A 13,219-nucleotide genomic window follows, 5' to 3' on the forward strand; every position below is an offset into this window, starting at 1 on the left:
GCTGTCAGCGCGACTCCCTCGGCAGAAGTTGGGGAGGTATTTTGGCTTAGCCTTACTGAGATTATTCCCTTTATAGACACAATCGAGACGCCTTTACCCCAGCTGATCAACTTATACGCTAGAGCCCCTGGTAGTGCCTTGGAAACAGGAATATAAATTATTTACGTGAATTGGAGTGGAATAAACTTCGCATGCGATATGAAGCGCCTAGTATAACATAAAATGACATTTTTTTCGATGCAGATCTAAAGCGTGTTGTAGCTAAACTCCGAGACTGATACAATTTTGGGAGTAGCTGGATCGCTGAAGTTAAATGCTTCCGTGATCACACGTAACGTCCACTTTGCAGGCTATACACGCAATATGAAACGTTTTTTGTTTTTTCATAGAGGACGTTGCAGATATAGATGCCTTTAAGATGAAATGTGGGGAACAACAAACTTAAGCAATCCGCTACAGGGAATGTTTCACCCGCCGTGGTTGCTCAGTGGCTATGGTGTTGGGCTGCTGAGCAGGAGGTCGCGGGATCGAATCCCGGCCACGGCGGCCGAATTTCTAGGTGGGCGAAATGCGAAAACACCCGTGTACATAGATTTAGATGCACGTTAAATAACCCCAGGTGGTCGAAATTTCCAGAGTCCTCCCCGACGGCGCGCCTCATAATCAGAAAGTGGTTTCGACATGTAAAACCCCATGATTTCATTTTTTAACAGTCAATGTTTCCGGAAAATTGCTTGCTAAATATGAAAGAAAATTTTAGCATTGACTTGATGTATATAATGATGCCTTTGTGAGATACGTGCGCTAGGTTCATACGTAGTTCCGTGAAATTTAGAGGCTGTGGTCCGTAACCGTACTGGATGTGATATGTAAGGATTAAGAGTTTCGCAGGGCACCAAATGTTCTTGTTTCTCTAAACAGAAAGTCCGGTTCAGGATTATGCACACGGATGACCTCTTAACAATCCAGCTTCCCGCCTGCCGCCCCAAGTGTGACGCTATAGTAAAACGCAAACTTGCAAGGTAAGTTACCATAAACAAATTAGTGTTGGCTTGTTTGGAAAGGTGCAATAGTAATATAGCAATAATCTCTGTTACACTTAAATGTACACAGATAAACATGTAGTATTCAGCTTGAGGCAGTATACAGTCATTAGTGTCGTAGATGTGTGGTATACTTGAAAACCGACGTGTACTGTGTATGTTTTTATGCGTTGCATATTGCAATCACTCAGTTCATCCCTTGGGCGCGGCCGGGCAGCCACCATTGAGGGTATGAGCCATTGTTCATTGCTGCGCGTCTCATATGTGGGTCTATTCTCATTTAAGTTTGCTATGTTTGTTATTAAGTTGCTTCTATTTTTATGCGTTGCATATTGCGATCACTCAGTTCAGCCCTTGGGCGCGGCTGGGCAGCCACCATTGACCTTTAGCGCAACCACGTGACGTGACGTCATGACAGCCGGAGGTAAAGCTGGGCCCCAACTCGCGCAATATGCAACGCATTCTTGGCTTAACCAAGCTAAGCCTGGCCATTTTTTATGGGCAAACTAATGAATAGAGAAAAAATAGCATCCCATGTTTACATTGTCAGTAAATGAAAGAAATTTGGGAGTTAGGAGGTGTTTTTTTAATTATCCCATACGCCTTTCATGTGTTCCCGGTGTGTGTAATAAAAACGGCATTGTTCTACTGGTAACAGCCACTGTTGCCTCATTTGGGCATGTCGGAGGTTGGGGTCCCTCTGTCTTTCTGTCTCTGTGTCAGTAAACGCCTAGCTAAGCAAAGGAACGGAACAAACATTATAGCTGGAAGGAACTGGATGAGTTTCTCAGGTTAGCAGTATTTGAGTTGCAGGTTTGCTGACACCACCCGCACGACCACGCATTATCGCCGCATGTAAAAAATGACGACGTCTGCAGGCTTGTCTGTGACATTTTTCCCTATGTGATCCCGCCACTTCTTCATGTATTATGGGGTTCATTGAGACAGCGAACGCGCACACGGCTATGCGTACACGAATCCAGGATGGATGGATGGACGGACAGAAAGGCGGACTCAAGGCGCACTGATGAGTTTCAAGATACTCTTGAATTGCAATGGCGACAGACGTACCCTTGACATCAAATGTGAGCGCATATCAAGATTGGTCTTTTGAAAAATTTCCGCATTCATTACAAGACGAGCGCGACGTTATGGCCATGTGTCCAAATTATTATGTAAGAGGACAGTAAGAGAGTCAATTCTTTATCTGTACTTCAGAGACAGTCTGTGGCAACCGCTACTGTCATATTAAAGCGCTCGTTCGCATCTTCTCCACGATGTAGGGATCACGGTGCCGTGCTGTACGCATGGAAAACACGATGGAGGTAGCACTAGAACTGAAATAATACTGCATTGTTGACCATGTCGTCTTAGCATATGTAGAAGGCTTGGAGAGGCATCTCTGTACGGATGAGAGTATCTTGCCCGTTTGAGACCAGAAGCTGGCTGCAGTGTCACGCATCGTAATGAAAAATAGACTGGAAGCGTCTGGCGCCGAAAGTGGAATCTATTTAGAACACCAACGTTGCATATCTGTAAATAAAGTTTAGTTTGGAATAAAAAGACGTACGTTACATTAGTGACCAGTCCCCCATAGTAGACATATGCCAGTATCAGTAAAGGAAAACCAAAGCACTTAAACCTAATTCGGTGCTTGGCGCGTAGTGCGCGCTGATGGACGCGCCACTTGTGGCGGCCTTGCGCAGTACACTAGGGAAAGGAGCCAGGGGCGCGTCATAGTTTTCTGCTTCGTTGAACGAGCGCGACGTTATGGCCATGTGTCCAAATTATTATGTAAGAGGACAGTAAGAGAGTCTGTTCTTTATCTGTACTTCAGAGACAGTCTGTCGTATTCACGTTTTCAGAGCAAAATAAGCAACAACCTTCACATGTGTGGGGTAGCCAAAACTTCAAAGAATGCCGAAGAATTGTTCCACAGTGGTGTGCTCCAATACCTGCAAAAACGGGCCGGCAATACGGTTATAATCATTCCTCGCAAAGCCTCATCATAGGGAGCAGCGGTAGCAATGGATCGGCCCGTTCAGCGGGAAATTTCTTCTCATCCATTCCTTTGTCGTGTCGCTATTTTTGCCACTCGATCATATTTACACAGGTAAGCGACGAAGTTCGTCTGCAGTGCAGCATGCAGCTTAAGGGCATTTCGCTAAACTTCTGAATTCCGTTTGCCGCGTCTTTACCGCGTTGCGCTAGCTAGGTATACACGACGGCACGAGTGCATTGTGTTGTATGCTAAAGCTACTGAAGCCTGCAAGAACAGAAATTATTTGTTTTATGCGGCCCGGTAAATCCTCGCACCAACTGTCACGCCCTTCCTGTTTTTGCATCTATTTTATACGTGGCTTCGCGCATGTTGAACTGTTGCTAGTTGCTTCATTCATACTGTTGTTGTTTGAGATTTTTTTACAACAAATGGGTCGTTCACACTATACGTCACTAGCTTTTTTAGCAAAAAGTGGATAACACACTTCTGCCACAATTCCTCTACACTAACAATAGTCCTAAACGGAATTTGAGGCTTATGTGTCTTGGCTGTAAAAAGCACCCTCAAGCTGTTCTCTCTGCTGTTAGAAATGTCCTTGGCAAGCTTACCGAAGTCTAATTGTTTACAAAACTCGACGAACTTGGTCTTAACACGCACTTCACTTTTCTTCACGGGAACAATGTTCTTATTAATGGCTGTCAAAGCATTTCATTGAAAATTTCCTTGTGTAAAACGGCGTACCCCCCCTCTTTATCAGCTTGCGTAAGCATCAGGTTGTTCCTCTTGAAAAAAATTGAACCTGATGCTTATGCAAGCTGATAAAGAGGGGCGTCTTATCTCGGAGAACAAGGCCTAAGTGTGTCTACCGAAAAGTGCGTATTGGTTGGCTTTACGCGCGAACAAATGTCATTCTATACCGCTTCAATCAACGGTCAAGTTGTGTACTATGTTAAGGCGCATCACTATCTGGGTGTCAGTCATAACTAACCATAACCTCTCATGGAGCCGTCACTGCGTCTAGAAGTTAAATGTATTGCTCAGGTTTTTGAATTTCTCTGCTGGATAAATTGGCTTACACTATTCCAGTCTATGCTGCAGCTCTACAGCGTATTGCTCCTATGACTCCTTCGTTACAGTCTACCAGCTTTGTCAAGTACACGTAAGACCAACATCTGCGCTCTCGAGAGAATACAAGGACAAGCCTTACGGAAGTGTTTAGGGCTGCCTCTGTGCACCTCACCACCAGCAACAATTGCCAGTCAGAGGCCACATGATCCAGACACATGTAGCTATCGACTCTCTCAGAGCGCACATGCGCCATCTGTCAAGGATCCTCGACCATCATTCGGCTTCCCTATTAGCCGAGAGACCTCAAGCGACCTTTACAAGAGTGATAAGCGCTCATCAAGAGTGCTTACCGTGGTCTTAACACTGGCGGCGAAGCCTTCATCTTCCCTGCGGTGCCTGCGACAGCCTAAAGTGAACTTTGCTATTCACGGAACTACAAGAGGCCAATCATCCGTCACTACCTTTGAAGCAACTGACGCTCCTATTACTGCACCAGACATATCACGATCGCATACATATATATACCGCCGGTTCGAACTCACATTACCAGTACAACTGCTGTGTTCGTTGTTCCAGCTAAGCAGGTTACAGTTAAATGAAAAAAATGTCATACATGACTACATCTACGGCCGCAGAACTTGCAGCCCTCCATGCCGTTATGGCCTACGACACCGAAGATCCAGCACAGAAATAGGTCACATTTTGTGACTCTAAGGCAGCGCTTCCCAATATCGATTCCACCTTACGTCACAGAACACAAGAGAAGATGATATGCGACATCAGGGAAATGCATCACCAAGCTCCGGAAACAGGACAGCAAATAATATTTCAGTGGATTTCTGCCCACAGTGGCGTCATTGGCAACGACTTTGCTGACAGGGCTGCCCAGTTTGCCCACGCAGACACCCAGACATGTCCAATACCTTTGACGAGGATGGACGCTGCAAGAGAACGTCGCTTGCTTGCACGCAAAAAGTCACGAGCTTTCTCGAGTTGAAGTGCTTTCAATTGCCGATTGCATAAACTGGACTTTTTGCTACGGCTACAACTACCATCTAGCTTTTCCCGCCGCTAAACAACCTCTCTGTGCCGTTTTGTGACTGGTAGTGGCGTTCACAAGCGGTTACTCCAATCGTATGGTAATGACCGATAGCTCTGTGTGCGACTCCTGTAGGTGCGAGGAAACCATCAAGCGCCTATTCTCTATCTGTCCTTGCCACGACGTACAACGCCTATTTCTCAGGACAACTTTTAGCCGGATATACTAGACACCGTTCTCCGATTCAAAGCAACTCTGACCATGGCCACACCCGCCCCTTGCGCAAAAAGCGGTTGGTACACTAGTACACTACTTGAAGCGTACTGGTTCAAGCGACGGCTTATAGTGTCCTTGTGCATGCATCCTCCTGCGTGCACTTAGTGCTCGGTCCCTCCCTTTTTTCCTCGTTCCATTCCCCTTTCTCTTACCCCCACTGTTGGGTAACTAACCAGACCTCGCCGCCTTTGCTCTCCTTGCTTTCTCTTTCTCTTCTCAAAACAGTATCGTTTTGCATTAATAAAAAAAGCGTTTCTTGGTGCAGGTACGTCGACTATATCTTCCTGATGACATTCGATTATAAACTGGATGACATTTCGACGACAAAGCTTACCAGTGGACTCAAATTGTTCGAAGGAACCCGTTTGAGCACCACTGACACTGTAAGAAATTTTACCTTTAAAGTGCATGTGCGTTATTATTTCAAGAAACAAAAGCAAACGTGCAAGTGTTCTTTTTGTTCTATTACCGAATCATCATTAACAAAAAAAAACACATGTTCCGCCTACCTTTAAGACAGTAATGACCCAGTAACATTTTCCCGAACACTTGGGTAACAAGTTTTCGCAGAAAAACGCTAAGGAGCAATATTGAGTAAGCGTATATTGCCCATTACACTTGTCGAAGCAAATAAGTTTTATTAATAGGGGATCGTTCTCACGTGCTAGAAAGAAGTTATTAATAGTAACACAGGTGCCGACGGCATGTCGAATTCCCGCAAGCCGTCATAGGTTGTGACGAAGGTTCAGCCGAGCATTGTCGATCACGTGTTAAGCGTAGAGAAAGTGCATTAGTAAATGAGCCAGAACATAACCCGACGGTTATTCTGCGTAAAAGGGAAGCATAACATGTGGCAATAGCACGATATCATTGACGTGACGTCAGATATAACATTATTGGCGTCATTGTTTTGATAGTGTTGCGACCAGGGGTCCGTAGATGTGGAACTTTCATGCACCATGATGGAGTAGATATCGCATACCTTGATCTTACATCCATGACGCTTTAAAACCCACATATATTTACTTTATTTAGATTGGCCCATCACAAAACGAAGAAGGCGTGAGATCAGCTCAAACGCGAGCTTCCGCTCTCGCGACAAAGTGATCTTCTGGTGATAAATCCCTTCTGTTCTTGCGTTGATGTCAGCTTCCTCGAATCCGATGTTAAAGACATAGATGACGTCATTTTCGGCCAATTAGACATTAGCAAGAAAAGTTGTCATTTTTGGCCAAGTGAGTGAGTGAGTGAGTGAAACAACTTTATTCGGTCCACAATAGACGCGAGTAAACTGAAAGTCACCTAGCTAGGCGTACTCGGGGACCATCAGGTCAAGCCTGACGGCCCTCTCGTGGGCACTCCGGACTACCAGGATTTGAGAGGTCTGGTCCTGGCCTTAATAAGCTTCATCATTTCCTCTTGGGCGAAATGGGGACCGGCAGAGGCGCAGCCCCGAAGGACATGCTCGAAGTCCGAATTTTAGTGGTCGCCATATATCAGCTGACCAGTGCTGCCCTCTGGGCAGGAGCTATGGGGCGCGTGAATAATAAAATGCTTAGCGTTTGGTTCTGAAAGGGTGGGCTTGTCTTCTCGCATGCTCCACTCCTTCGTGGCCTGCCAGCGTGGCCTGACAGGAACGCCACGCGACATGGTGTCAGAAGTGGGGTCCGTTTGAAAAACTTCTGTCTCTGAATGGATGTCAATGATAGGATGCCCTTCGAATAAAGTGCCCAATTGACTCAGTGGCTAGGCCTCGCTCTTCAGCCGCCGGACGCGTTTGATTTCTCTAACCCCGCAAGTTGGTCCTCGTGGAAATCTCGCTTCGAAGATTATGTGGCTGCTTCCGGACTACAGAAAGCTTCGAAAGACGTCTATGTAAGCACGCTACTTTACTGCGTGGGCCCAAACGCTCGTCCGCTCCTGGACTCCCTTTCGTTCGACGCGGACTCGTTAGCGTCCTACGACGCTGTTGTCAAACGCTTTAACGAGCAGTGGGAACCCTGCTAATGAAATCTACGAGTCCTCCTGCTTTCATAAGCGCCTCCAACTACCTGGCGAAAGCGTCGACACGTTTCACGCCGAACTCTGAAAGTTAGTAAAACGATGCAACTACCCGTCATCGGCGGTGGAAGAATGCTTGGCTCGCGGCAGGTTCGTCGTCGGCTGGCGGGATACGCGTCTCTCAGACTTGTGCCGCTCCCCGAAGCTCTCTCTCAAAGAAGCTTGGACGCAAGCTCGTCAGTCCGAAGACGCTGATAAGGAACGCTCACTCGCTCAGGCTATTTTGCAAGCCGTGGTTGAAATTGATGCCGCAAAAGCTCGAAAGTTCACTTATCGACAGCGTCTGGACGCCAAAACAGCTCGCTGAATGGACGAGATGTCGGAACACTGCCCCCGCGAAGCTGCGGTTTGTCCCCTCTGCGGTGGCGCGTTTCACGCAGGTTCAGGGTGCCCAACAAGAAACTGGGTATGCAATTCTTGCGGCAAGAAAGGTCATTTCGCTGAAATCTGTTGTTTCAGAAAGTCGAAGCACGCCAAACTCGGTGCCATCGAGCTGTAGGCTCTGTAGTCACCTGCCAAAGCAAAGTTCGTGGATGTCACAGTCGACAAATACAGAAATAAATTAAATGTAGATTCAGGAGCTGGAGTTTCTGCAATCCCAAATTACTTCAATAGAGTTCCGGCCAAGCTCAACAACGTTAATGCAGCCTTGACAGGACCCGGAGGATGACCTCTCCGTGTACAGGGCTCGTATCTGGCGCGTCTACTTTGGCAAGGGAAGGCAAGCTCTCAGCGTCTTTACGCCATTGAATCCCTTTCTGTAGCATTACTGGGTCTACCGGTTATACAGACCCTTGAGGTCACCAGATACCTTGGTGCTGTAAATACTCCTGAGCCAACGCTTCATGCCGAACTGTTCCGTGGCCTTGTACATTTCGAGATGAGTACACAATTTGTTTGAACCAAGACGCTGTACCATTCTTACTCAATGCCCCTCGATGATTACCTATCCCGCTGCGTGAAATCGTTAGGCAATAGCTGGAGAAATTGAAGGCGACGGTGTCATTCGTCGTATCGATAAACTAACTCCGTGGTGTGGCGGTTTGGTAGTGGTAACTAAGAAGAATGGAAAGTATCATCTGTGTGTTGACCTCATTAGAGCGTCGCATTCTACCTACAGTTCAACCAGTCCTTGGTGTTCTCGGCGACGCAGCTGTTTTTTCGAAGCTGGATGCGACTGCAGGCTTTCACCAAGTCAAGTTGCCGGCGGATTCTCAAGAACTGATAACTTTCATCCCACCTTTCGGTCACTATTGTTTCTACCGACTGCCCTTCGGTATCGCGTATGCCCCGGAGTATGTTCAAAAACAAATGGCATGGATTCTCGAAGGTCAGGATGGTGTCATTAATATGAGTGATGACGTTCTTGTCTTTGGACGTACCAAGCAGGAACATGATACAATGCTTCATGTGTCGACTTGAAGCCTTGAAGAGTGTGTCGACATGCAAGAGTCGACTTTTCTTGTTTGTGTAGGTATCCCTTCAAACCAAGAGCAGTGTTGCTGGTCTCCGAAGTCTTATTTCTAGGCGTCATTGTCTCAGCACAAGGCATCAAGCCAGATCTTGGCAAGAATGAAGCAGTCCATGCAATGGCACCTCCCTCAGACCTTCCAGGTGTCAGACGTCTACTCGGGTTGGTAAATCATCTTGCCAGGTTTATACAACATGTCTCGGGAACTATTGCACCGATATGCACTCTTCTAAATAAGAATACTAGTTGGACATGGCAGCATGAACAGGCAGCAACTTTCACAAAAATCAAGAAACTTCTGACGTCCGACCTCTGTTTGGCCAAGTATCACCCATCTTAATCCACAACAGTCTCGGCTGATGTCAGCTCCTTTGGACTTGAACAGTCCTATTGCAATAACAACCATTTGTGAACGCAGGCCAGTAGCCTTTGCATCAAGGTCAGTGACCACCACAGAACAAAGGTATAGCCAAACAGAAAAGGAGGCCTTGGCTACAGCTTGTGCCATCCAGAGGTTCGACGAGTTCGTCACAGACATCACCTTCACTGTAGAAACTGATACCCCACCTTCCTCTTGTATCATTGTTTGGCAAGATGGAACTTGATGTGCTTCCTCGAAGGGTGCAAATACTCAGGTTAAAGACAATGCCCTATCAGTTCCAGGTGATGTACGTACCAGGAAAATTGTTGGCCACGACTGTGCAAACTCTGCAAACTCTGCAAACTGGGGGGCACCGGACCGTCCGTGGCCACCAGGTACTTGTCTATGAGCTGCTCCGTGACCGCCTCATCTGGAGTCGAGTCGGTGGCCAAATGGACAGCTTTCGCCAAAGCTCTCTTCTGATGGGACTTGATGTCGCTATCGTGCAGTAGGTGCCTGAGGAGTCTCCAGCTTTTACCGGTCTTGAGCTGGCCCTCCACCGAGTTGCACAGCTTGTCCCATTACTGCTTGCGTAGCACCTTGCAATGAGCCTCTATCGTCCTGTTGATTTCAGAAATTTTCTTGCGTAGTCTTCTGTTACGGCGCTGAGTCTTCAATCGCGCGAGCAGTGCCTGCTTGGCTTCCAACAGATGCGCGCACCTACTGTCCATCCTGTCCACCTCCAGATTGGTTTTAACCTCCTTGGTGGCTCTAGCCACATCCTCTTCTATCTCGTCGCACCAAGAGTCCAGTTCCGTATCCTGAGTGAGGACGCGCTCGGAGCAATTGGCTCGGAACAAGTCCCAGTCAGTGAACTTAAAAAGGTCCTCGTCTTGTTACGGGCAGCCTTGATGACCGCTTCGATGATGCTATGATCCCTACCGAGATTCATGGCTGTGTTGGTACGCTTGACGTTTTCCAGGTTTTTGATAAACGTGATACCCGGAGTCGTATCTCGGCGCACCGAGCTCCCTCTCCTGGTAGGAAGCTCTTTATCGGTTACCAGCGTAAGATCTTCATCCGTTGCCGTGCGACATATGTATCTACCCTTATGCGTATTGGGGTGATAGCCCGAGGCCTGATGTTGGGCATTGAAATCTCCCATGATGACTAGAGGTTAACAGCAGGCAAGATGCATGGCCCTCTTGAGAATACCACCAGCCTTGGCTCTGTGAACGCTGGGTCAGCAGTAAACATTGAGTATGAAGATACTGTTGCTTCTTAAGCGCCGCATAGGGGGGTCGACAAGGAGTTCGGCCATAACGTACTCGACTCCATTGTCCGGGGGACCGAGGTCCCACTGAATGCACGTGAACGTTTTACAGACCAAAGTAGCGACCCCCTCCTTCCTTCAGTGGAAGCCACCGTTAGGAAACCGGGGAGCTTGATGGGTGGTGATGTGATCATTTCTTGCAAGGCGATTACTTGGGGTATGTCCTTTACACTTTTTAGATATTGCCGCAGGGCCACCCGTTTGCTGACGAACCCTGCGCAATTCCACTGCCACATTGCTATGGCGTTAGTTCCGTTATTCGTGTTTGGGTTTGGGGATGGATTGCGAAAGTGCCGCATTTAGAATGGCATCCTACGTCGGTGAGGCAATGACGCTGTACATGTTTAAGACTTGTGCTGTAGATGTGCTTGGCAAAAATATGTGGCTGGTCCCCTCCAGCCTAAGTATTCTCGAGGTGAGGGCGGCTAGGCCCAGCTGAGGGTGCGTGATCATTGCTTGTACGTGAGAGAGACCTGTCTGTATGTTGGAGATGGCGTTGTTGAACTCAGACGGAGTTCTACCATCTCGTCTTCTCTGGAGTGATCCAGGGCGCGAAGCTTCACTGCAACTGTATTGGGTAGGGGGGGTGGGGGTTGGGGGGGGGGGTGGAGGCTTTGCCGTGTCCGAGGCCGACGAGCGTACGGCAGGCTGAGGAGCTGGCGGTGTGAGCGCCAATCTTCATATTTCGGCCATTTCTGTGGCTAGCCGACTGATTTCCTGCTTGAACTGAGCGCTTTCTTTTCTAAGACTATCATTGGCACGCCTAAGCTCTTCGAGCTTCTTCGTGAGACGCGAGTCGTGCGAGGGTTGGTAGCTGGACGCATGTGTTTGGTTGCCACGGGCCCTATCGGCCCACGTTAGAGAGGACTTGCCTTTACTGCCGGTGAGGGTCTTGGATCGTGGCCTTTCGGACGAGTCGCTCCTGGTGCGGGACTTGGAGTGGCCTCTGGAGCTGGAACGCGCTGGAACAGGCGATGTGTTTCGCGATCTTGAGGCAGAGCGACTTCTGGAGCGCCGTCGGCTTGTAGAACGGCCTTTCGAGCGCAAGCGTCTTCTGCTCCTAAGGCTGGGGCTGGATGAGGCTTGCGGATCAGAGGATAGAACGATCAATGGCGTGGGGAGCTGCTCTTGCTGCCTGGCACGCTCTAAGCGTCGTCGGCGAATGATGTACGGCGTCTTGAAACTATGCACACATTCTTTACCGCCGGTAAGGTGCGGACCACCGTAGATCTTGCATTTTGCGGAGCCTTGGTGCTGCTCATCGGGGTTCGGCAGGCCGTGTTCCCGACAGACGTCGGGAACGATGTCGCTCGTTGTTGTTGCTCGTTGTTGGGCAGACATCGGTACAATGTTTGAGTCTACCTCAGGCGTGGCATACGTCCATTTGATTTCGATATAGGGAACATTTCATCAGGAGTGTTCCGTACCTGACAAAATTCGGTACCCGGTGGCCATCAAAGGTGAGGATGACGGTCCCGGTCTGAGCGATTTTCTTGGCTGCTAGTGCAAGAGGATTGTTCTGGTTAACGATTTTGCCATCCACCGTGGCTGGGTAGTCTTGTAACGGTATGCCACGTATGACCCCCTTGCACATGGAGTGCGGGGCTGTATCGCACGCGCATAGTTCGTGGATCTTGCCTGAGATGAGGGTTTGCTTGATGTGGGTATAACAGTCAGCATTTTCCCGTCTAGGAGTGCTGGCCGCCATGATATTTTGCTGTAAGTTCGGGCACAAAGTGTCTTGTGAGAGCTCGTCCTGGCTGATGCCGGTGGCTGCAACTATTGTGTCAACTACAGTAACCACGCCAATTTTTGAAATATTCTGCCCACTTCTTGGATTAATAACGATCTTCGTGTCTTTTTTGGCAAGAACCGGCATTCGGCGTGCCCTAATAATCTTGGACTTCAGCGCTGCGCCACTAGACTTGTCGCTACGGGGAGCCGAAGGCGTTTCCATGGCGTTCGGGTTAGCTTCCCGTGATTTGGCACCAGCTCTTCTAGCGCCCGCAGTTTGTCATCCCTGGTCTTGAGTAACTTCCTCCTGGAGAATATTTTTTTCCTCTACTTGATATTCCATCATGGTAGCGGACTATTGGCACTGAGCCACCCGGTAGGCCAAGGCGTGGTCTCCGAAGTGCTCGTTAGGCGCCGGTTAAGGAAGCACAGGAATGTCCGTAAAATGATGAGAAGTGTCTGACTGTGGCAAAAAAGGGTATCCATGCGGTCTTTACAACTTCACGGAAAAGATGTGCACAAATTAAAATTGACATGCGACGGTTAAATGCTAGAAAAGTTGGGAAAAGGCGGGAACTGAAGCGAGCGCGTCTTGACTCGCCGCCTTCTTTTTACTTTTTGGCCAATCCGAAAGCTTGTAGCCCTCTGTTCGAGGAGAGAAAGTTAGCGGCAAGCAAACGTAACGTCACTGAACAGAAACGTGGAAAGGTACACACACAGCGCACACATGACCCACATTGTCTCATCAATGACAGGGAAAAGAGGTGAAAGGTAAAACCAGTTTGCCAGAAGGTACATCAGTTCCCTAAATTTCCAAACACGCCTTGGCTT

The 13,219-nt window shown here is 48.3% G+C and overlaps 1 protein-coding gene across 5 annotated transcripts in view; it reads left to right on the plus strand.

The window, feature by feature from the left end:
* Nucleotides 1-13,219, plus strand: part of LOC135916975 (probable chitinase 10) — a 185,974-nt gene that overhangs the window by 151,797 nt on the left and 20,958 nt on the right. For all 5 annotated transcript variants that reach the window (XM_070532014.1, XM_070532013.1, XM_070532012.1 and 2 more), the window contains 2 exons: nt 922-1,022; nt 5,694-5,811. In XM_070532014.1, coding sequence (XP_070388115.1) covers nt 922-1,022; nt 5,694-5,811 — 219 coding nt within the window. The remainder of the gene's footprint in view (nt 1-921; nt 1,023-5,693; nt 5,812-13,219) is intronic.

The sequence above is a fragment of the Dermacentor albipictus genome, chromosome 1 (genome assembly GCF_038994185.2).
Source record: "Dermacentor albipictus isolate Rhodes 1998 colony chromosome 1, USDA_Dalb.pri_finalv2, whole genome shotgun sequence".
NCBI classification, from domain to species: Eukaryota; Metazoa; Arthropoda; class Arachnida; order Ixodida; family Ixodidae; genus Dermacentor; species Dermacentor albipictus.